Source organism: Drosophila innubila (genome assembly GCF_004354385.1).
Source record: "Drosophila innubila isolate TH190305 chromosome 3L unlocalized genomic scaffold, UK_Dinn_1.0 0_D_3L, whole genome shotgun sequence".
Taxonomy (NCBI): domain Eukaryota; kingdom Metazoa; phylum Arthropoda; class Insecta; order Diptera; family Drosophilidae; genus Drosophila; species Drosophila innubila.
The window spans coordinates 15,640,733-15,667,127 of record NW_022995376.1 but is presented as its reverse complement, the minus strand read 5'-3'; the positions used below and the strand labels follow the sequence as shown (position 1 = coordinate 15,667,127).

The window sequence follows — 26,395 nt, the reverse complement described above, 5'->3', positions numbered from 1 at the left end:
TTTGTCCACATAATCACTTCATTCTGTTGGTTTTTTTTAAAACTAATTTTAAAACTATCAAGGAAGTAAATGCTTAACTATAGATGTTGCTTAAGGCATACTGCATAAAGAGTGCTGCCCATAAGTTGACTAAAGATTCCTTCAACCGCTTTAAGCCTTACAAGAAGTGCTGACCATTAACCGTCTAATTACTAAGACTAAAACGGTTACCGTTTCAAGCTGGCGCCACCTATGTAGAGAAATATAGCAGCAGAGTTGCGCTCTCAGCGTGAGTTTATTGAAGTTTATTGTTCAGATAAGCAAAGCGCTATCTGTGTACTAACTGAAAAGACAGTAAAGCTGTCGCCATCTGTGTCTCAAAATCTGCAAAAAATTAACAATTTAATAATAATGTTTAAATCGAAATTAGGCAAAGGAAAGGTGAATTTCTTATGAGTATTGAAATGTTGTTCTACCTAAGGAGAAGATATTTTGTAACTAAGTTTAGTTTAATTTAATCCAAATCAAAAAAGAAAAAACAATAAAAAATTATAAATTTAAAAATTAATATTAATTTTTATATATTTTTAGACTTAAATTATAAGAACATTTATTTTTATAATAAGAACATTTATTCTTAAATCAAAAACTTTGACTTATATGAAATATTCTTAAAACCCAAATCTGTTTTCTTATCTTAAGAATTTTATGTTTTCGACGAATATCTTAGACCTAAATGTCCGAAACCAAAACAATTCGTTTGGTACCTCTGTTATTAATAAAAGCTTGATCAACGGCCCAAAGGAAAACATATGTATTTAATTTTACCTACTGTATGTGGGAATGATTGCAGACGTTCTGTCAATTCAGATATAGGAAAATAATAACCCCGGCGTATTAGTTCAATTTCCTTAAGTGTTTTGAGTTGGATTAGGATTCTTTCAATTAGATTTAAATTGTCGCGAAAAAGAAGAACTGTTATCTTCTCCAAGTGGGGACAATATACTTCAGCCAGCTCTAGCATTTCAACAGATCTTGCCGTGCTATCAGCATGTAAAGCTAACATATTTCTGCCGAAATGTTGTAGAACAAAATGAACATGTTTATATTCGTACAATTCACAATTGAAAAAATTGAACCGACGACGATTGAGACACACAAATGCTTCGCGTAGATTTGGATGAGCCTCAGCCAGATTCAGTTGATCTTCCAGTTCGTCTAATTCCCTAAATATACGATCTAAGACATATATGTCCAAGTCAACGATGTTTAAATATTCCATTTCTGCTCAAAATTACGTTGCTTACTTAACAAGAGCAAAGCTCACACTAAATGGAAAGAAACTAAAGTTGAAGCTTATAAAGATTGTATAAATTATATATTGATTGCTAAGTTACCGCAAAAAACACACAACTATGATGCTTACGTGTATTCTTATTTATTTATTTTCTAAACATTACACAAGCCCAATTCAGTTATTTTTGTTTTAATTATTATTTCATTCTGTTGGTTTATTTTTTATTTAATTTTAAAACTATTCAGGAAATAAATGCTTTACTATAGATGTCGCTTAAGGCATACTGCATAAACAGTGCTGCCCATAAGTTGACTAAAGATTCCTTCAACCGCTTTAAGCCTCACAAGAAGTGCTGACCATTCACCGTCTAATGACTAAGAGTAACCGTTTCAAGCTGGCGCCACCTATGTAGAGTGAAATACAACAGCACAGTTACACTGATAAATAAGATGCACCATCTGTGTTTTAACTGTCTATGTCTTAATATCAGAAAAAGACGTGCAATTTGTGTTTGGCAATAAATTAGCAATTTGATGACAGTTTTTAAATCGAAATTTGGTTGAATAAAGGTGAATTTTTTATGAAGCTAGGTAGCCAAGTTAAATTTAATTAAATCCAAATACTTAATAAAATTTCTGCACACATTTTAGGAATTTCTGTAAAACCGGCTTTGGTTTAATAGCTAAACTTAACCCCTAGATGGCGGTGTTCGGTTACAAATTTAAAAATTCAAAAAACTCAATATTTATTATTAAAATTAATGAAAATATAAAATTCGAAATTAAATAAAATTGAAGAAAGTATTTTTAAAAAAATCGTCGAGCCTTTGGGGGAGAAAATTTTGAAAATTTAATTTAAGATAAAAAATACATAAAAAAAATCGAGAAAATTCTAACAAAAACTCCGCAAAAATTAAAAAAATTCTAGCTAGAAATTTAAAATTTGGCAAAAAGGTACAAGAATTCAAAATACCTTTTTTCGGAAATGTACCTATTTTTTTTAAGTACAATGACAGTTAAAACCAGTTGGCAGCACTTATAAATCAGCTGTGCTGACTCAGTCTCGGCCGGTGAGAAACTTGGCTAGTTTTTATTTAGCTAAGTTGCATCGCAAGCTCAGCTATTTTTCGGATGCTTTTCAGACCTCTCTCCTTCTCTAAAAGCGAATTCGATTTAACTTTGATTTTCTTACGCTGTGGACACGCCTACAGTAAGTATTACCTTCCCCTTCGGCCATAAAACCGCTAATTGCGGCAGGCGCTCAAAACGGCGTAAAATTAATTAAATTTGTCGAGATTTTTGCACCTTTCTGCACCTTGATTCGCACTAATTAGTGGCTAACGGTAATTTCTTTGAGTTGTTGCCGCTGCTTGAGCAAACGAAACCGCATTTCGCGTATGTTTGCCAACGTGATTGGCCAGAAGGACTCTGCGACAGGAAGTTGCCTTAATTAGGAAGCGTTTAATGTTTTGCGCCTCCTTGACTTTTGTCAACTTCAGCAACCCCCGCAGAGCAGAGCTACCCCTCATACCCTGTACTTTAACCAGCCACTTGCTTGCAATTAATTAAAAATTAAATTGAGGGCAATTAAAAGAAAGATAGACCATTTTCTGTTCGAGGGCAGTTTGATGAGTTTGTAGGAGAATGAAATGTAAGCACCCGCAACCCCTTCTTTATGTGTGTGTTCTCAACAATTTACGGATTATGACAATACGCATTTTATTTTTGCATTTTTGTTTTTGTTTTGTTTTGTTGTATTTTGCTGTGTTTGTTGTTGTTTGTGTTGTTGTTGTTGTTGTATATATGTAGAATTTAAATACATTTAAATTTATGCTATGCACTTCGTTCAGCGTTTAAAACATAAAAAAATTGCACCGCTCGTTGTTCTCTCGTGAGTCTCTCGTGATTCTCCCATGATCCTCTCGTGATTCTCCTCCTGCTCCTCTTTGCACTTCTCCCGCACTGCTGCAGCTGCTCTTCGATTTAACAAAGCTTATGATTAGTTTACAACTCGAGGCTTAATTGTAAAGTTGGCTACATTTAACTTTAATCTCGCATTTCCTAAGTCATAGACAAGTTTAACTCCTCGCTACCATTGGACGATGGTGGTCAGAAGATGACCGTCAGCGGTCGGCGAAAATCAGTGGCGCCACCAGCACCACCGCCACCAGCTGCACCACCGCCACCAACACCAACACCCACACCCACACCGACGCCGACGCCAGCAGCAGCACTGGCCGCCAACTGTCCGCCATATTGTTGGGCATATTGATGGGCATAATCCAATCCGACATCGCTGGGCGAGTGCAGATGCGGCTTGGCTTCAACTCCTCCGCCCGCGTCCAGCTGGGGCGTGGCATCGCGATCATCCAGCCCGCTGCTGCTGTTGTTGTTGTGGGAGCTGCCACCCGCACTTCCTCCTCCTCCTCCTCCTCCTGCTGCTGCTCCACTGCTGGCCATGAGCAGCTGCTGTTGTTGCTGCTGTTGTTGTTGCTGCTGCTGTTGTTGTTGTTGTTGCTGCTGCTGATGATGCGCCGCCGCGTGCTGCTGGGCGCCATAGATTTTGGAGATATCAAAGGCATAGTTGGCACGATCCTGATACATCTTGGAGTCGAAGTACGCCTTGGTCAGCACACTGGGATCCAAATAGGCGCTATAAGCACTCGCCTGACTTCCCGCCGCTGCAGCTGCTGCATTGCTCAGATACGAACTGCGCTCCAGAGCAGCAAACTTATCCATCTGTCCGGAAAGTGAGGCCTGGAAGGTGCATCATATTATTTTAAAATTTTCTGCATATGAATCCTTTCTTAATGTAAAGTGAAATTTAAAACCCACTAGAGAATTACTTGGTATTAAGAAAAACACTTAAGTTTGTTTATAAATTAAACATGTTTTTAATTTATGAATTTATCTTCTATTATATTGATATGGTCCTGCTTCCCTATATTTTATTCTGAAACTAAAACCTTTTTTAGGTCTCGAATTGGAATTACCCTAAGTATGGATACTTTGTTCTCTATCTTAACCCCAATTGAGTTATGTTGTGTCCAAATACAGATAACAGAAGAGATTTGATCGTAAATATAAATAAAATCTGATACAGGCAGAACAACATTCGAGAGCTGTAATTGAAGAGCTCATTCTAGAATATATTTTTAATTTTTAAGTTTCTTAATAAAATATATATGTAGTTACTCTTGGAAATATCATTTCTTCAGTTCAACTATTTAAATTATGGGTAGCTTAAAGGTGAACAAAGTTCCCCTTCCAAGATTATTTTAACTGTAGCAAACTGAACTTGACAGTGGGTGTGGAAACCCTTGATTAGTGCAAATTGCTTAACACTTTTGTGGCTTTATTTGACCAACTAATTGTGGATGCAATATGAACACAACCCCACAGAATAGCAGGGGAAAAGTTCTCCTCCTCTTTAACATCTCGACGCGTCTCAGTTTAATTTTATTTGATTTGCAATACGTTTTTCATTGCGACACCAGTTGGCAGGGTTTACGAATGGGTTCAGAAAGAACTGGCATTGGGATTGGGACGAGGACTGAAATTCAGTTTATATGGAAGTTAGGGGTTGTTTTTGCTTCATATCCGTTTTGTTTTGAGTGGTTGCTTTCTTTCGAGGGGTTGCTCCCCCTTTCACAGAGCACTTTGCTCAGGGCTATAATTATGTTGTTAACACATCGTCATCATCATCATCATCATCCACAAAAACCTCAGCGCCAACAGACACTGTCGAAGTGTGTGTGTATATGTTTTTGGCCCGAAAGCGTTTTGGATTACAATTTGATTTGATTTGATTTGCGCCCAATTGGGAATTAGTGTGGATTGGTAAATATTTTGATGCACAGCGATTTAAGCGGAGTTTATGTTTGGCTTTCGGTTGAGTTAGCCTTCCCCTTTTCCTCACAATTATATTATTATTTCAACAGTTAATTGATTTAGCTCTTTGGTTACGAGTGGTTTTTAGGGATCATCTGAGGTCTGGAACAGGTCTGTGCCGACCTGGGCAGGTGGTAAAAATGTCGCTAAAATTCTCTTTCAGCTGTGTAAACAAGCTACTTTTTAGGCTTCTTTGTAATTACTTAATTGGGAAAGAATTGCCGAAAATGTGGTGAAAATAGAGTGATACTTTTGAAGTTAACGATAAAGGTATGGTCTAGGCAACTTCGTTCGAACCCTGATGTCTTGACTACTTAGCTATACTCTCTGACTTCTTTTTATTTGGATTTCTTAAGCATTTTAATAATATAATAATCTAAAAAAAAATTAATTTTAAGTCCTTTAAAGCAAAGATTGTAATTAAGACATATTTAATCTACCAGGGATGGAGCGTAGTATATAGCTCACTTGACTCATCCAGCTCTTTCCGTTATTTGCCGCCCATTTTAATAAATTTAATAGCACCAAAAGAATTTGTTGTTGTAAATGTTATTGTAGATCACTTGATTTACATATACTAACAGTATTACCAATATGAGATCACTATTAAGGTGTGCTTCTTCTTGTTGTTCTCCGGTAACCATTAAACTCTTTTTAAAAACTACCAAATAAACATATCGCAAGTCCTTTGTAAATTCTTTTTCAAAACCTTTAAGCAAATGGAATTTCTTTGATTATGATTCTCTCTACGGTAAGTTTCTTAGGCCAGCAGGGAAAAGGAGGAGCAGAGTTGGTGGAATCATAAACGCCGACTTCTATTCCGCCCACAATGCAATTTTCCTATAGAGATTTCAATTTGAGTAACGCTCACGTTGGCTGCCTGTTAACTTGGTCTATTATTATGGTCAGCTCCGAGTGCCGAGGCATATTATTAACCCAAATGTGAAGAAGCGAGAAGCGAGTTAATGCCAGGGCTTTCAACACCCGCAACACGCAGCCACAGACATCAATCACAGACTCAAATAGGCTTTAGCCAAGAGAGTCAAGTTCAACAATGCCAAGACCACAGTCATGACTTTTAATGGGTTGTTAATAAACCAAAGACTGCAAGAGGAACTCAAAACGGGGCTCCAAAAGGGCGGCACTGGACACGCCCACCTTGTCCAGTTTTAAGTTATAATTGCCAATTTTTGTATGTTTGTTTTTTTTTATATTTTTTTTTTGGTTTTGACGCCTCGCAGCTGGCTGCAGAGGAGGGTACTTCGTTTTAATTCTGGTTAGGGTGTAGCACCTGTCTGAGGTGTTTGTTTTTGCTTGGGGAGGAGAACTTGTTATCGCCGCGAGGGGATCTCGGAAAAGGACTAAATGTGTAATGACAAGTTTGTGGCCAAATCCTTAGCATGACATGTCAGTTTGCTTAACTGGGCCAGGATCACACTGCAACAATATCGATGAGGAAGCGTTACGCTTAGTCATGGCCTGGCATGTTTTCCGCCTTTTAAAGTGGGCGTCTGCTCGGGGTGTGTGTAATTATGTTATTAAGGAGACTCCTCTGACCCAACCGTTCAATAATAATTGGACTCGCTACCGTTCAGGAACCGTTCACAGAGACCTGAGTTCGGTATGGGTTCGCTACCGTTCAGAGTTGAGTTTGGTATGGTAACTGTTACTCACCTGCGTTGAGCTTGGCGTCGATGTCTGCGTGAGATGGCTGCCCAGATGATAGGCGGCCGCTGTGGGTCCGGGGGCAAAGTAACCCGGCGAGATGCCTGCAAGTGAAAGAAGGTTCATAACAACAAAAAATATGAAATATAAAACGATGTTAAGAAATAAGTTTATAATAATTATGACAATGGTTTTGGGGTCTGTATGTGCTTCAAATAATTGCCACTCGAAATATTTTGCGTCCCTTTGTGCGTTTAACTCTTTCGGCTTCTATCTTTAAACTTCTCCCTCTCTTTACTCTATAATTGTGCGCTGAATCAGCTATTTCAGCTTGAGTAGAGTGTTGGAGTTTGTATCTGATAGATAGCCAACAGCAGCAGCAGTTACTACCAATTGCCCTAAACGGTAGTCGTCCAGCTGTACCTCTTAACCCTCTTAACCCTCTCAGACCTCTTGTAAACGGCATTTCGATAATTACAAGCGCCGCTTATTGAAAGAGTTATTGAAATAACGATTACGATTACGATTACGTTTCTTTCATTTTATTGTTTATACTATTCGATGCTGTGGCAATTAAAATTGCTTAGACAACAACAAGTTGAAAGACGGCTTAAAAAAATACCATCTCAAGTAGCGACATCTCGAGATGGCATCATCTCTATTGTTAATCCACATAATAGCGGATTAGGTACTACCCCAAAACTTGTAACTTTAACTGGTAGCTGTTTCTCTTTTCTTTCAGCAAATTAACAATAAAATCCGAAATACAAATAAAACTTTTGTGGTTTTCGGCATTAGAGATTTAGCTGCTTATCAAGTCTGAAAAGCATATTAATTTTTTTTTGCATATATTTTCATCTGTAAATTTTTGCTTTATTCGCTGTTTAAACTTTAATGAGTCCTAACAATACAAATTTATGTTATTCTTTTATTTAATTAATTTTCAAATATTTTCTTGGTAGATATTTTGATTAATATAAAATCTTTTTATTTAAAAAAAATTTTTTTTGTTAAGTAGTGTTCCTGATCTTATTTATTTGACTTTATTCAATTTTCATACTTTATAAATTCTGTAGTTTTTTATATTTTACTTCTATTTTAAAGCCATAATCTTTATCTACAATTCTATATCTCTACTCCTTTTCACTCAATTCTGAGCAGATATTGAGTTTAATTTACTATTCTATAATTAAAGGCTGTTGCATGCTACAGTTGCCCGTAGTGCTGTCATCTTCTAACCCGGAACAGCTATCCCCATCTCTTTCACTCTAAGCCATGTTAACATTGTGCTGCGTGCATTGAAGCGCAAGTCCATGCAGGCTAAGGACTAATTCGTTTTATTTATTACGCATTTCCTAGCATTTTTATTATCATTTCCGTAGCGCATAAATCATCAACATGGTTGGCTTTGTCCTTTCGACCCTGTGGGCCACTGATCCTTAAACCTTAACCGCCAACGCACAAATTTGCAGCCACATCAGAAACCCAAGAAACTAGCGTTAAATTTAGCCAAAAAATAGTAGAAGAGAAAGGAGAGAAAGCAGAAGAAAGAAAAAGACAAAAAACGTGACAAATGCTAATTTAAAACCTCCAGCTCAATCTCAAAACTATACAGAGAGAACTATGTGAAAGTGCCACCCCCTGGGTGCGAGAGGGGACAGGCAAGGGGGGGTTTGGGAAATCATGAATGGTAACTTATGCTTTGCTGTGGGTCCTTCTTTATGTCTGTCTGTATGTCTGTCTGTCTGTCTGTCTGTCTGTGCTGTCATTTGAATGAGTTGTTAAGCCAGGATGATGACTTCACAGTTTGTCAGGACATGCGAACGGCTGGTTGGGTGGTTCTTCCCTTTTAGTTGCCACCCACCCACAAGCCATCAACCTCCCCTCGCTTGGGAGTGTCATAAACAAAGCAACAACCAGTCAACCAGTCGAGTGTGCGGATAGTTTGTCATATTTTCATTCACTTCTTTGCTTATTCCCGTTCTTGTTCCACTTCCTGTTTTTGGTTTCTGTTTCTAAGTGGGGCAACCTACCATGCCACATTTCGTGCCACATTTGCATTTGTCTTATGTGGAGCTCATAAAGCTAGCTGCTTACTTTGCATAGTTTTACTATTTTTTGATTGTTTTTACTCTAATTTATTGTGATTGTTGTTGTTTTTTCTTAAATACTGCGACTTAAATAAGAAACTGTTAAGAAACTTGTATAAATAAATTTTTGTCTACAGATTTTTAGTTTATTTCAAGACAGTGAAAACTAAAATTTGAAAAGGGTTTATTCACCAGTTTCTAGTTGATAATCCATATTAAATAAACTAACTTTAAGGTTACTTAGCCTCACTAATTCTTTAAATTTTTACTGTCCTATTTTAATGAATAAAAAGATACTCGTATAAATTTTTCTCTAGTCTAGCCCACAATAATAGAATAATTATATTATTTAATACAAATCTGCAAAGAAACCCTTTATTCAGTTACTGTACTAATTTTTTCAAATTTATTTTCTTAATATGAATATTTTGTATTTAGGAAGTCTTTAGTTTCTTTAAGGATTATAATTTTTAATTAATCATTCTGTTGCTATTATTCAGATTCTCTTCGCTACTTTATGCATAAATTCTATCGATTTCATAGCTTTTTTTTCTAAATAATACAATAACTAATAATACAATTTTCTTTCTTTAATTGTTTCCTTACAGTTTTAAAGTTAATAATGTTGCCTACCTGCTCTTAACGCCTCCACTGGCACCGATGGATATGGCATGGGATATGGATAGCCATCACGTCTGAGAGCCTTGGGTTTGCGTCTGGGTCGATACTTGTAATCGGGATGCTCCTTCATGTGCATGGCGCTGTACAGATACAAGAAGTGCAGTCGAGGGGAGTGTACTATGTTTAAGGAGGGAAAAAAGGACACAAATAGAACTTACCGCAAACGTTTGGCCTCATCGATAAAGGGACGTTTCTCTTCTTCGGTGAGTAGCTTCCATTCGGCACCTGCAATCGAGATAAACGAGACAAGTTTCAGTTGTCAGATATTAAATGTGAGAGAAGTCGTTAATCCATTAGATACTTTTAGGTTGGGGCACTTGAGGCTGTTGTACTCAATGTGGCAACACAATGAGAGACGCACTCATGGCAACCTGCCACAGAATTGGACACACATAAACATAATTTCCTAACAGCCACAAACACACACAAACACATACATAGAAGCAGTATAAACTTGTTTTGTCTGCACTAACAAGAAGGATACCAAATACCAAACAATGTTGTTGTCATCTCTTCCTTTTGCGTAGCTCTCTATCTCTGTCTTCATCTCCTTCTCTTATACTCTCTCTCTCTCTCTCTCCTTCTCTCCCTCTCTCAATTGCCAGTCTGTCCTTGTCTATTTGGCCACCATTGTTGCCAGTTTTGGCATTGTCATTTGTTGTTGTCTCGTTGCCTGTTTGTCAGTTCAGTCAGCTTGGCTCACCACTCACCACTCACTCCCTGCAACCCGTCTCAGAGCAAGGACTTGGCCGAGTCCTTGCACGATAATGGCCCAAAACCAGCAGGTGGTTTGAGCCCATTTGGGGGCGTGCTTTTGTCCCGACTTCCTGTCTCTGTCTACTCAACATGATACATATTTGTGTATTTGTGTTGCACGGATGTATGTATGTACAATATACAATGTACATGGCATATGCACGTGCCACACACTCATAAGTGGCAAGTGGCAGCTTGTGTGGGGTCTTCTCTCATTGTGTACACAGAAATTGCAAATGTTTTTAAGTTAATGTAAAATGTTATAATGACATGTGTCACAAGGCTGCTGATAAAGCCTGAAATGCTCCTCACAAGAGGGACAAATGACATAAAGAGCGGGAACGGAGGAGTTGTTGCCACAAAGAGCCCTTCACTTATTTGCCCCAAATGAGTCTATAAATGTTGAAATGCTGTTCTAAGCTGTATCAGTTATTAACGGAACGGTGAAGAAGAGAGTGAGATATGAGAGAAAATTGATTGAGATAAGTAAAAGGAGCCATCTGAATTAATTAATACTTATTTGAAAATTTGCTGTGCTAGATTTAATATTTGTTAAGGGCCACAAAGAAATCTATTACTTAAAGCTTATTAATATTTATTTAAGATTGTTCTCCCAAATAAAAGAAAATAATAATAAATAATCTTATTTTAGATTATGAACAATAATTTTTTTTAATTTAGAGACCTGTAGTTTTAAGATTTATCGATTTAAAAGACAGATCATAATTTGTTACTATTATTTAACATTAAACGATAAAGTTATTTGATTTATTTGTTCTAATTGCTCAGTCTTAATCGGCGTTTAAGAGAGAGGGAATGCTCTGTTAAGTCTGACTTGTTTTAATAATTAATTTTTAAAATGTTTAAGAATTTTTAGAGCTACAAGATGATAACTTTTTGCTCTTATTTTGAGCTTTACAGGGCTCTTCTATCAAGAATAGCTTTAATAAATATATAAAAAATTCTTGTTTTGTTTTTTTAAATAAATTTATTATTTTAAAGATTTTCAAGTAACAATTAAAACTTATTTCTTAGCTTAACATTCTTATTGCCATAGTCATTAATCTATTTGTTGAGCTAATTCTTTAGTGTTATCTAATAAATTATAACATATTGCAAGTAAATTATTTGTGGATGTAGAAAAAATACCCAAGGGTCTTTGGGGTACTCACTAATTAGCTATAACGTGTAATTTTGAGTGTCTGTCGAGATGTACAAAGGGAACACACAAATTGCATTGTTATGGGACAATGCAACAACAATAGTGGGTCACAATACTAATGACAAGCTAACAGCAGCAACCAGGACATTGACAGGGCCTCGAAAGAAACGAATGTCAGGCCAAAACACACACCCACACACACACAACATACACACAATGCACTGACAAAAACTATAACAATAAATGCCAAACAAAAGCACAATTGTGCCCCAAAGACTAGACAAGTGGCACGCCCACAACAAAAAACGCCCACCACAATAACTGGTAAGTTGGAGACCCACTCATAATGTAAGTAGCTGGTCTTAACTGGCAGCTGCTGCTAAAATACTAATTTATAGATACATTGACAGGCCGTCCAAGTGGCAAGTGGCAAGTGGCCATCAAATGCGCAACTCAGCTCCTGGCTACGACACCTTATAGACTATAGCTCTATATATAATAGCTGGGGGACAATTCACATAATAATAAACAAGACGAACGGACAGTTAGATGAAGATAGAGACAGACAGAGAGAGAGCAAGAGGAAGTGTATTTGTGTGTGGGGAAGTATCTACAAGTTGTTCAGTTGAATAAACTAAGGAGGGCAAACTGCTGAGTTGACGTGCCACAAAAGGATGACAATTGACAGTGTCTGGCGTCAGACCCTTTCCCCTTTTCCCCATTTCAGTTGTTTGAGTGGACAAGCCAGCTTAATAATTGATATGAAAAACAACAAATACAAGTACAAGTACAAGAGTGCTCGTATAAGACCAAGTTGCAACTGTCAGTTGCAAGTTGTGCCACACACAAAAGTGCCTCTGGCCTCAAGCATAATTAACAAGTTTTTCCCGACTCGCAGACCAGGAAAATGTTCAACTGTCTGCTAACCACAAAGCAAATATTGAACTAAAGTCGGCTCCAGTTGCAGTTTGTAGTTCACACAGTTCACAATTGGCCTGAACATGGCGACTGACGTATTCCATCAAATCCAACTTGGCCTCAGCTCGCTTTTGGGATACTTCTCAAACTGTAGTTCACATTCACACATCCCCACAATTGGGCTACTTAAAACGGATTATGGTATTTGTTCTTGGGATTCTTTGGGTTCTATTTAGCCCTCGGTGGCCGCCAGACACTCGAGCTGAACTCATAACTTGACCAGAAAGGGAAAAATATGTGTGAGAGAGAGAGATTAAGAGAGACAGAGACATATTTCAACTGTTTACCCCCAAATTAGATGCTCTTCTTTCTCTCTAGAGATCCTTTGAGATTTGGAATCATTCGTAATGAAGTTATTTTTGTTATCTTAGTCCTAAAAATTAATAGATCATTTATTTTCAGAATTTTACTTATTTATTTATTTTTAAATTTTAATTTCAATTTATTTTTAGTTGTTTCATGAATTAAGTTCTTTATCTCTTAAAAAGATTTTAAACTTATTACATTCTGTTTATTCATTCTCTAGAAATCTGCAAGCGATCAGTCTGGCAACGTCTGTTAAAATAATGTTAACCAACAGAGAGTAAGAATGTTACTGTAATGCAGCTCAATTTATATATGTTAAATTAGTATTTCTGTTTTACAAATTCTGTAAATAAGTTTCACTCAGCGACTTCCTTTAAAATTATTTCGTACCTGAGTATTAATAGGTTTTAATAATTATTTAATTTTTTTGTTTGCTTTAGCTGATTGAGCGTGCTGTAATTAAAAGCGGACTCAACTCCCCCGCAGATAATTCTTGGCACATCAGACACACACACACACACACACAAACACACACCTGTCAATTGCCAGGTCGATCTACGAGTTGCCAGCGTCAACCCCTTGAGAAAAAGGGGGAAAAAGCTTGCTTACATTTTCCCCCAATTGCAAACTAATCAATTGTTTGCGCTTTATTGTGCAACAACAGCATCTTCATGGGAGGGTGGAGGTTTTGGGTAAAAGGCTTGAGAGCTCGACCTTTTGTGCAAAGTCGCAATCGAATCGAACTCGAAGTCGATGTCGAAGTCTTTTCCATTGTTCAGCAGCCGTCAGTCAGTCAGTCTGTCAGTTAGTCAGTTCGTCCATTACTCGTGGGGCTGTGTTTAACATTATTTAATATTCCCGCAGGAGCTGGGCGAACACACAAATCCTTGATTAAAAAAAAGAAAGAATAATAAGAGCAACAACAAACCAAAGGCGCTCGATTGCCGATTCGACAGGTTTTTCAATTATTTTCGAAAAGCAAAAAAATACAGACGAATGCCATTTTGCTGTTGTTGCTGTTGTTTGTAATTGTTGTTATTGTTGTTGTCGCCTATTGTTTGCTTTGTTGTTAATTCAAATTTCCAGACAGTAATTAATGACAGTTACAATTTCAATTAAGCTCGCGCGCTACAAAATTGTTTTCTATAACAAATTCTCTCTCTTCACTCCTCTTCTCCTCTTTTTTCTATATTTTATTTTATTTTTTGTTGTTTTTGTTTGCCTTTTGTTTTGCATAATAAAATAAATGGCAACGCCGACGGCGACGGCAGCGTCTGAAGAGCTCTTCACAGTTGCCAGTCGCCAGTTACCGTTACACTCTCCCTCTCTCTCTCGGTATGTGAGTGCTTGTGTCTGTGCCTGTGTGTGTGTGAAAAGTAGCTTTCGCGCCGCCATTTTTTGTGGCGCCTTTGTTGATGCCACAGTTTTTTTTTGTTTGTTCCTTTTCTCAGCGCAATTTTTCATAATGAGCCTTCTATATTTCATTTTATTTCATTTTTTCGTTTTATTCATTTAATTGAATGCCAGAGCAACTTTTCAAGTGCAAAACTTTGTCATTTGTTTCAATGTGGCAAATGGTTAATGGTTTATTTCAGCATATTTCCCACTTGATTGTTGTAACTTTTAACTTAAATCCAAGCGTCTGATAAATTATTTAGGCTTGGAAAAAAGTATATTTTTTGGTAAGAGTAGTAAATTTATATTTAAAATGTTAAAAAGCTTTAAAAACAACCTAATGAAGTATTTTGAAAGGAAATAGCGTTTTTTACGATAATTTGTATCATAGAATCATATTTGTAAACATATTAAAGCATTAAAATATACTTTAAAACATCTTCAATCTAAATTCAATTGCTGCAAACTGTCATTTACAAAAGAGTGTAAGCTTGAGCATATTTCTTTTCGATTTCCTTGTTATTTTAAGCGTGTTACCCTACTTTTAGAACCAGCTCCTTGTGTCCCACTCTCTGATTCTATAGAGTTGAGCACAAGGGAAACTGAAGTCTTTTTCGTCCTCAAAAAAAAAGAACTCAACAAAAGCTGCAACTGACAGCAAATATTACACAGAACTGTCAATTGACATAATGGATTTGCCAAAATCCAACAAAAACAACAACAACAGCAACAGAAAAAGGTGAAATGAAAAGCGAACAAAAGCTCGCGCCTTCCTAAATGTAAAATTCAACCCACAAACAAAATGAATACTTCGAAACTGAAGTTTGTTGTGGAGTGAATATTGTGTTTAGCCTATTGTTGTTGTTGCGCATCGATTTTCATATATTGGTTCGGTTTGCTACTTGAACTTTGGCTGCTTTTGAGAGAGAAGAGTCTGAGAAACGGGGCCCATTGCCTGATTAAGAAATCCTCTTTAATGGCTGTATAAAAAAATTTAATCGCCATTTGGCTGTAGCAACCCTCATTGCCTGGTCATACCCTGTCATATGGGTTAGGTCAGAGTAAGTCTTCATAAATGCTTAAATTTATATATCAAAATCTCTATAAATAACAAAAAAAAAAACTTATTCTTTCTCTCATGTCATTTCTTTTAATATTAAAAGAAATATTCTGAAATTATTGATCAATGTCCTTGATCTGAAACATTATTTGGATTTCGACATTTGGTTTTTATTTTTATTTTTTTTTTGTAATTCATTAATTTTTTGTTGTTCCCTTTTCCTTTTTTTGTTCCTTTTATTGTTAAAAAAGTGTTTGATACTAATTTCTATTTTATAAGCTTTGACAAACTGTAATTCAATTTTTAGCTATTTAAACTTCAATTGTTTGGCAATTTATACAAAAAATTAAATAATTATTCTCTTGGAACTTAAATATTCGTAAGTTCAGCTTACACGGTATCTTCTAGTCGATTATATGTGTTAATTTGAGTGTGCCTTCCCGCTGTGCCACGCCCACTGGCAATGTTCAAGTGCAGCAATGAGTTTGCCTTTTGTTTTTGTTGTTGTTGCGCTCAACTGCATTGCAAGTGAGTCGCGTTTAATTTGCATTGTTTTTGCTTAAACAAAGGTAAAATGCGAAGAATGCAAAAATAAAAGAGAGAAGAAAAAGTCATTTCACAAGTGCTGGAAATGGAGAATGGAGACAGGGAATGAGAGAGTCGAGTTTTATTAAAAAATTGCAGAAATTGCAAATGGCTGCCCCAAAACTGTGAGTGTGTGTGTAAGTGTGTGGCAAAAGTTTTTCAGTTAGTGTTATCGATGGGCTTATTGTTATCACTGTTATGACAGCATTTTCAGGGCTGATTAGTGGCAAGAAGAAGAAGAAGCTGCTGCTGCTTCTGCTGAGAACTGAACTCATCGAATATGCATGAGTTGGCCAAAGGTAAAGCAGCGCCTTTTTGGCTGCATTGTTATGCTAAAAGATCTCGGCTGTCACTTGCCACGTGCCACTTTCGAGCTGCGTGTGTGATTGAAATTGAATTTGATGCGAGTTGCAAACTCCGAAAAATGAATCCCTGAATCCCTGAATCCCCAGAACCCAGACAGAAAAGACCGATAAGAAAGCAGCGACGGTTTTGTGCTCGGGATTAGCTAACGCCCCAGCAGAAATAAACTACTTAACTTTGCAACTAGTTAAGCGGCGAGACAATGTGGCAGGCGGCGATGATGTGGCAAGTAACAGACCCAAAAATATTCAGCTGAAACTGAAATTGGTTGAAATTGGGCGGGGGTGGCAACCCTTCTCGACAAGCATAATCAACACAGCTTCCTTGGCAAAGATCTGGCATCTTCCTGCAATTGTTTGACAGCCGCTTGTCAGTTTTGACAGTTGCGATGAGAGCGTGTTTTTGGTTTGTCATTCTTCCAAATCGACTTTAGAGATGGGGTGGTATTACGTTGATTAGTTTAACTTGCATAACTGAGAGCGACACGAACAGGGAGTGAGAGAGGGGAGAGAGTGGGCGCGAGCGTAGATTGGCAGGTCGTGTGCCGCCTCTTAATTTAGTTTTGTGTGAGATTTCGTTCATTGTTTTCAGATTACAAACATACCCAAGTACTTATGGAAAGCCACGGATTGTACCTATTGTAGCTTATTATATCACAACAAAATATATGTGTGAGAATAATGCGCAATCTGGTAACAAGTTGGTTACCAGCTGAGCTTGCTCTTGATATTTCAAAAGGGAAGAAAACAAACCGAATTGCAGCATTTGTTTTGATTAATATTTGGAAAGAAGCACTCACCCAGCCTCTTGGATATTTCCGAATTGTGCATTTTGGGATTATCCTGTGCTATTTTGCGTCTTTGTAGACGCGACCAGACCATAAACGCATTCATCGGACGTTTTATGTGCTCCTCATTCTGGCGTTTCGTTGTGTTCTGTATCATCAGACTAAAAAATACATCGCTGTGAAATAGATCATAAAATGAAATTAATTCTAAAATCACCTTTTACATACACAAATATCTAATATATCTAAACTGATAATTTACCAGATTATTAAATGTATTTATTTCATATTAAATAGGACATATTTATACATTCCAAACAATTTAAGATTTTTATTCTTGTTATCAAGATCTTTGATTTATTGGATTAAAGTTCTTAGTATTAGTAATATGGTCTTAAAATGTTCTAATTTAAGGAACAAAATATTAAAAATGAATATTCTGGATATTAGAAGCTGGTCTTTTTTTTCAGTGTATAGGTTCAACCCACGTAAAGACAACAGTGCTGCCCAGAAGGTTTCTCACCTGGCGCTGCTGCCACTGTTCATGAGGCTGCCCATATTCTGGTGCAGATTGCTGATGGGCGATGCCTGTGAATTGTGGTGCAGATGAGCGGCGGCTGCGGCTGCCATGACGCTGCTGGTGCTGCTGGACGTGGACGTGTGATGCACTGGGGCACTGGAGCTGGCACTAGAGCTGGCTAGACTATGGGCACCTCCTCCAGCTCCTAGATGCTGGCCAATGCCGTTGCTGTGGGGCTGATGCGACTGTGATTGGGATGCAGCGTGTAGAGAACTCGATCCCGATCCCGTTGGCTGACTGTGATGTGAGGCAGAGGAGTGTGGTTGCTGCTGCTGCTGTTGTTGCTGTTGTTGTGCTGCTGCCGCTGCTGCTGCCGCCTGATGATGTTGATGCAGTTGCGAGTGCTGTGAACTCAGGTGATGAGCTGCCGCTGCAGCTGCCGCCGAGTGATGCAAATGTGGATGCAACCCCAAAGCGCTGCTGCCGTTGTTGTTGCCGTTGCCTCCGGGTGAACCGCCGCTGCTGTTGCTGCTGCACTGATGATGATGATGATGTTGCTGCCCCAACTGACCCAGCGACAATTGCTGGCTATGGTGACTGTGACTGTGACCGTGACTGTGACTCTGTTCACTACCGTGTTGTTGTTGCTGCTGTTGTTGCTGCTGTTGCTGCTGCTGCTGCTGCTGATGATGCTGTATCAATTGTCCAAGATGTGTGCCGCTGCTGGAGCTCACCGAGCTCAAATGACTCTGCAAAGGATGTGCGAGCGATAATCCAGAGAGCGACAGATGTGTCGAAAGACGTTCCATCATTTTACAGATGGAGCTGCAATTGCAATTGAAGCTCTCGTGGCTTCTGGCCGGATTTGTGTGGTTTCTTCTGCTGCTGCTGCTGTGGTGCTAAAGGTGTCGGTGTCGGTGGTTATACTGATTTGAAGAGCACAAGTTGAGCTGTGGAGCAAAAATCATAGAGATGACTTTGACAAAGGTTTGCAGAGGGGTAAATTCAAAGATATAACTTATTTCCCTTCTGAATAATACCTTCTTTTCACTACAAAATATTAAACATTCTTCTACGCCTTTGAAATTTATTTTTCTATTGCATTATATGAAAAAAATGTATTGTATTTGTTGTCTGCACAATTTTAAACAAAAATGTATTTTTAATAAAGACAAATACCTTAAAATTTTCACTTTTTTTTTTATCATTTTAGTTTTAATTTTTAACAGTTTTATTATAATTATAGTCAACTGTTATTAGTTGACATTAAATATATTAATAAATAGTTAAAAAAAGCTTTATATATTGCTGTATCACTACATCAATTATAAAATGTATATACTCTTAGGTAATTGGACAAATCTTCTATTTTTTTTAAATATTTCTTAAATCTTGAATTTCTTTGGTAACGATTTTCGACCGTTTCGACCGGATTGTTTTCTGAGTGTAGGACTTCTGCTCTTACCAGAAATATTATATAAGGATATCTATTATCCGTCTATATTTTACTTTCTCATAGTATCCAAATTGGAAAAAATTTTGATTAAAAATTGTATACAGTTTTGAAAATCGGCTATTCTTAAATATTGTCTTCGTTTTTCAATTGGAAAGTTTTCAAATAATTTACAAGTCTGTGAAGAATCCTATAAAGTCGTTTCTCCTTTTGCTCAATTATGCCTTGTGGGCTTTTGTTAATCAATTAACTAATTGATTTGAGCTCTTAAAAGTGTGTCGCCTGTCGCCCAGTCCCCCATACCCCACATCCAATCCCCTCCCCATCCTGCTGTTAAGAAAACAATGGACCTGCCCCAGGGCCACTTGCTAACGGTGGCTGGCAGTCGCCACCTCAACTCAACTCAACTCAACTCGAAACTCGAGACTGGAACTCGAAACCTTTTTCTCTAAGGCCCATTGTATTGGCCGAATGTCAACCCTTATAAGGACGGTCTGCACACGCCGTCACAACGTCGTCCAGAATGAAATCCATAACGTCCTGTTCATTATGCATCGGGGCACTTGAAAACCATTTCTTTTTACCCCAAGTTGGTTATTATATGTTTTCTACTTTTTTTTAAATACGGTCAGGTCAGGTCAGGTCATCGTCGGCGTTGATAGGTTTCAAAACTCTCTGCTTTTCAATTCAGATGTGCGTGCATTATAATCGGGATTTATGTGGTCCACTTGATGTCCCATCCCAAGTGTGGGTCGCATCGCATTAATGTGTTAAATACACAACACACCACACACACTCACATATGTTGTTGTGCCAAAAAGGGTTCCCAGCTTTATGGCTCAAGAAGCAGTTGCAGTTGCCAGCGTCCGTCTAAACGCTTTCAATTTGCTTAATGGTCCAATAAGGATGACGACGACTCTTCGACTTCGATTTTGCAGTACAATGGAGTTGGGTGTGCGAAAGACATTTGAGACTCGATTTGGAGTCCCCATGGTCATCAACATATATGCTATGCTCTTTAGTCTACATAATGCTCAACAAATGTGTCATCTGCACTGCATATTTGCATAGAAGAAGCTTCTACTCAATGGGATGACTTGGGCAAAGGTGTGGGTGTGTAGAAAAGGGTTGTGGAGGAGGGGTGTGGAAGAGGGGTGTAGATGAGGAGTGTGTCTCCATTCCCACTACTAACTTTCAAGCAATTAAATTTGAAATGCTGCACAATGAATTTATATAATTGAAATATGAATGTATATATTCGAATAGTTAGAAATGCCGATTCTACTTGTTAGTTTCTCTAGCTTTTGTAAAACGTAGCTTTTTAAAAAGTATACTATAGTATATATTTCAAGTTTAAAGTTCCATTTCTCAATTAGTTTCAATAGTTGAATTTTAACAATTTTCTAATATTTACCAAAATAGTTTATCTTAAGGAAAATGTTACCAAAAATTCAATTAATTTGGTCCTATGTTTATTTTTATTGTTTTTTGATCAAATTCAACTAAAAATCGAGCTTATTTTGTCTAAAAAATCATAATCTATCTATGTAAGCAACCTTAAGTTCACATTAATTTCTGGCTAAAGTTTTGATTTTCTGATTAATTGCACATTAAACATTGACTATATTTTAAACCTCTGACATTTAAAGTAATGCATTTCATGTATACGATTTTCGATCATTTTGTTTTTAATATGTTCTAATAAATATATATTTAAGAACTGGTAAGATTCATAAATCTTAAATTCTTTTCAGACTTAAACTCATTTAGTTTACAAACATTGAGAATTTTCCCAGGGAACATGCGGTCAATTGATAGAGACTTTATGGTCAATTCGCAGTGCGTTTATCTTAACTGTAATATCCGTTATTATTCTTTGGGCTTGACAGTGTTAATCCTTTACTGTCCGTTATCCTTTGCCAGTCCCTGTCCCTTTCGTGTCCATAACTCTTGTATCTTGTATCCTACGACAACTGCGACATCTGCGGCTGCTTCCGGGCATTATCCACTTGGTGTTAAAGTAAAAATTGCTCAGGCATGCGTATTAAGCATGAAATTTATTTAAAAGAGAAACAACAACCTGCTGAAGATATGAGGAAGAGGAAGGGGTAAATAAAATGTGGAGAGGGGAAAGGATTGTAGGGACACGCATATTTGTAATCTTTATGGAGTGCAAACAAATTTCAGTGTTGTCAAGTTTGTCAAGAAGGGGAGCGACGCAGGAGGGCGGAGTTGTGGCAGCAACTGCTGCTGCTTCTGCTGCTGCCAAAAGTGGTGCACGCCTGTGTTGCTGGTGTGCACCACAGGCAACCACCAGCACCGGTTGCACCACCAGCTGTGCACAAATTGCACTCCAGATATTTTTATTTGCTGTGAATATCAACGGCAAATGCTACCAGCGATAAAGCCCAAAATTCTTAGCCCAAAACCCTCAGAATAGCCCCAACCCTACCCACTCAACTAACGGCAAATTGTTGGCCAAGAAATTATCCATCAATATAGACAGCGTGGGCTATTTTAGGTTCTAATCCGCAGTTCCCAAACAACTTCAATCAAGTGCTCTGCTTTCTTTCTCACTTTCTCTCTACTCATCTCTCTCTGTCTCTCTGGCTTGGGCGTTAATCCAGTAACACCAGTAAAAGCGTTAATAGATATCAGCCAAGTTATTTATGATCATTGCAACGGCTGCCTTCGTCTACGCGTTTCGCTTTGTTATGCAAATCTCCGGCGGCCGATTCTTCCACGCAGTAGGAGTAAATTACCCCCGGCTAGACATGGGAGCAAATCTGTATACCCTGTACTGCTAGTTAGCAAAAGGAGTGCTATGCTGAAGCTGAAACTAACTCTTAGAGTGACTCTTACTGTGACCAGCGCGATAATATGAATTTGACCCCCTTGCAATTCGAATTTCGCAAAACGCCGTCTTATTGCACGATAAAATTTTCTCATCTATTTTGTGTAAAAGTTTCAGCCTTACGGCTTGTGCAAAGATCAGTCAGAGAGCAAGTCAGGTCAAAGAATTTTATATATATACTGATAATAATTTAAAAAAAAAGAGTGATCAAATACCTAAAGTAACATTTTTAAAAGTGTAAAATATTACAACATTATTATTTCTGCTACAGGGTGTCTACTAGTCAATCAACACATTTCAATTTGGAACAGAAAAGGCGTTGCGGTTGTTACCTAGCAACTGGTAAGTGGCTACCCGTTGTCGTTGCCAGACCGCGAGACTTGCAGACTGAATGACTGCGACTTCGTGACGATACGAAGGGTGGGGAGAGGAAGCGGGAAGAGAGTATGCAACTGATCAACAGTTGAGCTGGACAGTTTGGGGTCCCCAGACGACTCTGCTGGCTTCTCGTTCATTTGTTCATCCGTTTGTTGCAGTGTCAAACAAGAATTATGATCGGCTTAGCCACATGCTGAGACCCAGAGGCTTCAGATTCAGCTACAGCTACAGCTACAACTCTCTGGAGTGGCAGTTAGGCTCTAGACTCAAGACTCAAGAATCAAGAATCGAGTATTGTGAATTGTGAATCGTGAATCGAGAAACTCAATTCAATACAGGTAGAGCTTTAAGTGTCTCCACTTTGTGTTGAAATGTATCGTTCTGCTTCCACTTATGCTCTCCGACTTTGGCTCTGTTTCTGTTTCTTGATCTGTCTCTGTCTCAGTCCAATCCCTTTTTCATAACCATTGAAAAGTGTCTCTTGGGCACACGCTGTGATTGTGATCCGTAGCCCTAAAGCCGCTGGGGCCCCCTAATGTTTGTAATTAAGAACTTTCACACTCGCAACAATCGCATCGTAAATGTATCTCTTGGTTTAGTGTCAAGTTCGTGCCAAGGGCAAACCTCGAGACCAAATAAAAAGACAACCACAAAAACCCTATAGAGTATTAATTAGAATTCCAAGTTTTATTCTGATGTTATTTTCGGCTTGTGCGAATATACTCATAGTTGATATCCAAAGTACAGCCCAACATTCAAAAGAACACTTGTTTTTCTATTTGGATTTCATTTGTAGACACACTTAGATTCGGCATTGTTTTGAATTTTGTTAACAACAACTAGAAAAAAAACTCTATTTGCACAATTGTATTTGACATTTCACAGTTGTGCCTAGTGCCACAGTTTGATATTTTATTAAGAGGCACGTCACTAAATCGTTTGTTAGTTTATTTTGCTGAAAAGAATTCTGCAAGTAATTTTTTACTTGAGGAATTTTAGTTCAGAAAAGAACCAGTTGAGCAAGAAATTCTAGTGTAAAAATACATGCAGGAAAAGAATTCATTCATAATTGTTTAAGACAAAAAATTATATATACATTTATATATTCCTTGATGATTACTCATATTTTTAATTATAAATCCAATATCTAAAATTTTTACTTTAAATTTCTTAGAAAAAATGCGCAAATAATAAAAGTTAAGTAAATATTTATAGAGCTTGCTTTCAAAAGCTTAATTCATAGAGATCTTTTTTACTTTTTAAATTCCACAGCCTCTTAGCAAAAGAAAAACAATAAATGAATGATCACAAAAAGGGGGAGAAGGATGTTAGAATTGTTAAGAGAGAGAAAGAGAAACTGACAAGAGCGAAACGAACTCATAAAGATTCCGACAATGATGATTCTGCATAAATATAATGATAATCCAAAAATTAAAATGGGTAACTCAAAGAAAAAAAACTATTTTAAGAGCAAAAGTATTAAGCTCGGAAATTACTTTATTTCGTTTAGATGATTACTCGGTATTTATATTTATTTGTGAAAGAGACTTTTTAATTCAACCTGATTTTTTAATGGATTTACTAAACATTAGTTTATAAAGAAATGTTTTTTTTTTTTTGATTCTTTAAAAATCTAGTGTTATGTATTAAATTAATAATCATCTTATCAGTAATTAATTGTCTAGATTGCAGTTCTAATATGATATTTATCTTCTCAGTTGTCTCTTTCAACTACGAGCATTTTCTTTTCTCTGTAATAGAACCTACTTATTCTAAAACTTTCTTTATGTAAAATATTTGGAATTAATGCTCTTTAAACTTCCTTTTAAACTTACCTTGAATGGCGCTGCATTGCCTTTGTATTTACTGGGCCACAATGAGAATCAAAATATATGTATATTCCCTATAAGTAATACCTAATAACTATGGGATATATGGTTGTGGTTATGGCTGCTGTGACGATTTGTTGTTTTTAAATTCCATAAATTGTTGAGTTTTGTATAATTTTGTTAAACAATTTTTGTTTACGAGCGACCTTTATGAGCTTAACTGAACTGAGCTGCTTGACATGGTGTATCTGTATCTGTATCTGTAGTTGTTTCTGAAGTTGTTGTTGTTGCGTTGTTTGTTTTACACATTAAACATATTGGGGATATCACTAGTTTATGTTTATTTATTTGCTTTATTTGTTTATGATGGCATTTTTGAGCGCTTCTCTCATTTATTTATTCACTCATTCGGCTTGGGAATGATGCTTGTTGTTGTTAAACATTGATATAAGTAGCTTATGGTCAAGATTTCACGATTTTATGAGCAATATTAACACGTTTTCTGTATTTGAATTCTTATTTGATTTTGTTTTGCTGTGTGATGGATTTTTGTAATACCAATTGGATTTTGAGCCGTTTTCTGAGATTGTACAACACTGTATTGGAACAAAGTGAATTGTTGTTGTTGGTCAGTTATGTATTGTGAGTTTAACCGTCGGTTGAGCGTTTCGTCAAGTTTGATGCAATGGGCAATACTTGCAACTGACAACTGCAACACGACAAAACAACAAATTTGCTTATTGCCACAAACGTTTTTCCGGTCTTGTTGTTGTTGTTGTTGCTATTATTATTTAACTATGGATTAAAACTAAGGCCGTCGCTGCTGCTGCTGCTGTTGCTGCTGCTGCGACTGAGGCTGCTGTTTCTGCTGCTGCTGCTGCTGTTGCTGCTGCGACTTCTAAGCGCTGCCTTTGGCTTGGCGGCTATTCAACGGATACGTTCCGACGCGTAACTAAAAACTTGGCGCGCGCTCTCACACGAGCCACAGACGAACGAGTCGCACGGACTTGTCATATTTTTGGGGGGTTGGCTGCTGCGACACCGACAGCGACAGCGACAGCGACTCCAACAGCGACAGCAGCAAAAGCTACAAAAACAACACACACACTCACACAACCCATGCAAACTTTTAGTTATTCGCTCAGCGTCGGTTTCTCTCTCACTTCACACACACACACACACATTCGCGCTCACACATACAACTGGTTGGCAGCAGCTTTTTATTGGTTTATTTGTTTGATTTTGTTGTTGATTAATAAGTATTTTTTTCTGATGACAATTTGTAACATGTGAAACACAAGAAAATTTTGTATGCATGCAAATGAGAGAGGCTTGCATATACATGTATGTACGTGTGTGTGTGTGTGTGAGCAGCGCAGTCAACGTGAGCGTCAGCGTCCAGGTGCAGGTGACACTTGGGCCAAGAAAAAAACAGCAAAGAAATGTGACGCTTAAAAAGAAAAAAGAGCACAGCTCAGCTGAGAGCACAAAACAAATGAACAAGCAAGCGAGCGAGCGAGATAGAGAGCAAGAGAGCGCGTGCAAAGAGCGCCAATTGAGCGCCAAGCCCAGCAGGTGTTGTCTTCTCGTGCAAGCGAGACGACACTACTGTCAAGCCTCTCGCCATCGTTGTTGTCGTTTATTGCTGGCTATTTGCCGGCTTGTGGGCGTTTCCAATTGGAAATGGCTCTGCGACTGCGACCAGCTGTCGCCGACGTCGCTGCTTCTGGTTGGGGGAAGCATTTTACATGGCATGGGAGTCGAAGTCAAATGGGAGTCGCTTGCGACTATTTTTTCTTTTATTATTTGTTTTTTTTTTTTTTTGTTTATTTAACGCATTTACTTAGCGCTTCACAACTATCGAAAGCAAAATCAACTAATCTTAATGGACACTTTTCAGAATGATGCTGACATCTTTAGACTGCTTCCCTTTATCAATGGTATAAATATAAATCTTATTTTTTTTTTTGGCTAATTTACATATCATGCTTTAAAATGCAACGCTTAAACCCTGGCAGGACATATACTGCTTTAGCTCATTCCCCTTTCATATTCATGCAGCGTTTTGTTCTGTTAATTTCCTTGGTGTCCTGTTGCCCATGACGACGACGGCGGCGGCGACGTCAGCGGCGACTGCAACAGCGACAGCTCCATTTGTCGCCATTGTTCTTAGAGCTTTGTGTGTGTGTGTGTGTGTGTGTGTGTGTTGTGCAGGTGTTTGCTTTTGTTTTATGGGGCGGTTTTTAGCGCTGATTTTAATTTTGTTCGACTGCTACTTGGGTTTCATTTTAATTAACATCAAACTAATGACAAATGCACACAAAAGTCAACGCAATGCTCTAATTTTAATTCTAATTTCAATTCAAA

The 26,395-nt window shown here is 37.6% G+C and overlaps 1 protein-coding gene across 3 annotated transcripts; it reads right to left on the bottom strand.

The window, feature by feature from the left end:
* Nucleotides 1-3,205: 3,205 nt before the first annotated feature.
* On the bottom strand, nucleotides 3,206-24,976 carry LOC117788376 (transcription factor Sox-1b). Of its 3 annotated transcripts, XM_034627131.1 has the most exons (7): nucleotides 24,035-24,976; nucleotides 17,518-18,464; nucleotides 17,007-17,170; nucleotides 9,761-9,827; nucleotides 9,555-9,682; nucleotides 6,841-6,935; nucleotides 3,206-4,032 (listed from the first exon to the last, which is right to left on the bottom strand). In XM_034627131.1, the coding sequence occupies exons 2-7, from the start codon at nucleotides 18,324-18,326 to the stop codon at nucleotides 3,385-3,387; spliced, it is 1,911 nt and encodes a 636-aa protein (XP_034483022.1). In that variant the 5' UTR covers nucleotides 18,327-18,464; nucleotides 24,035-24,976; the 3' UTR covers nucleotides 3,206-3,384. The 3 variants fall into 3 exon arrangements, with proteins under 3 accessions (XP_034483022.1, XP_034483023.1, XP_034483027.1); XM_034627132.1 differs by lacking the exon at nucleotides 24,035-24,976 and having other exon boundaries at nucleotides 17,518-18,482; XM_034627136.1 differs by lacking the exons at nucleotides 3,206-4,032; nucleotides 6,841-6,935; nucleotides 9,555-9,682 and having other exon boundaries at nucleotides 9,757-9,827.
* Nucleotides 24,977-26,395: the final 1,419 nt, after the last annotated feature.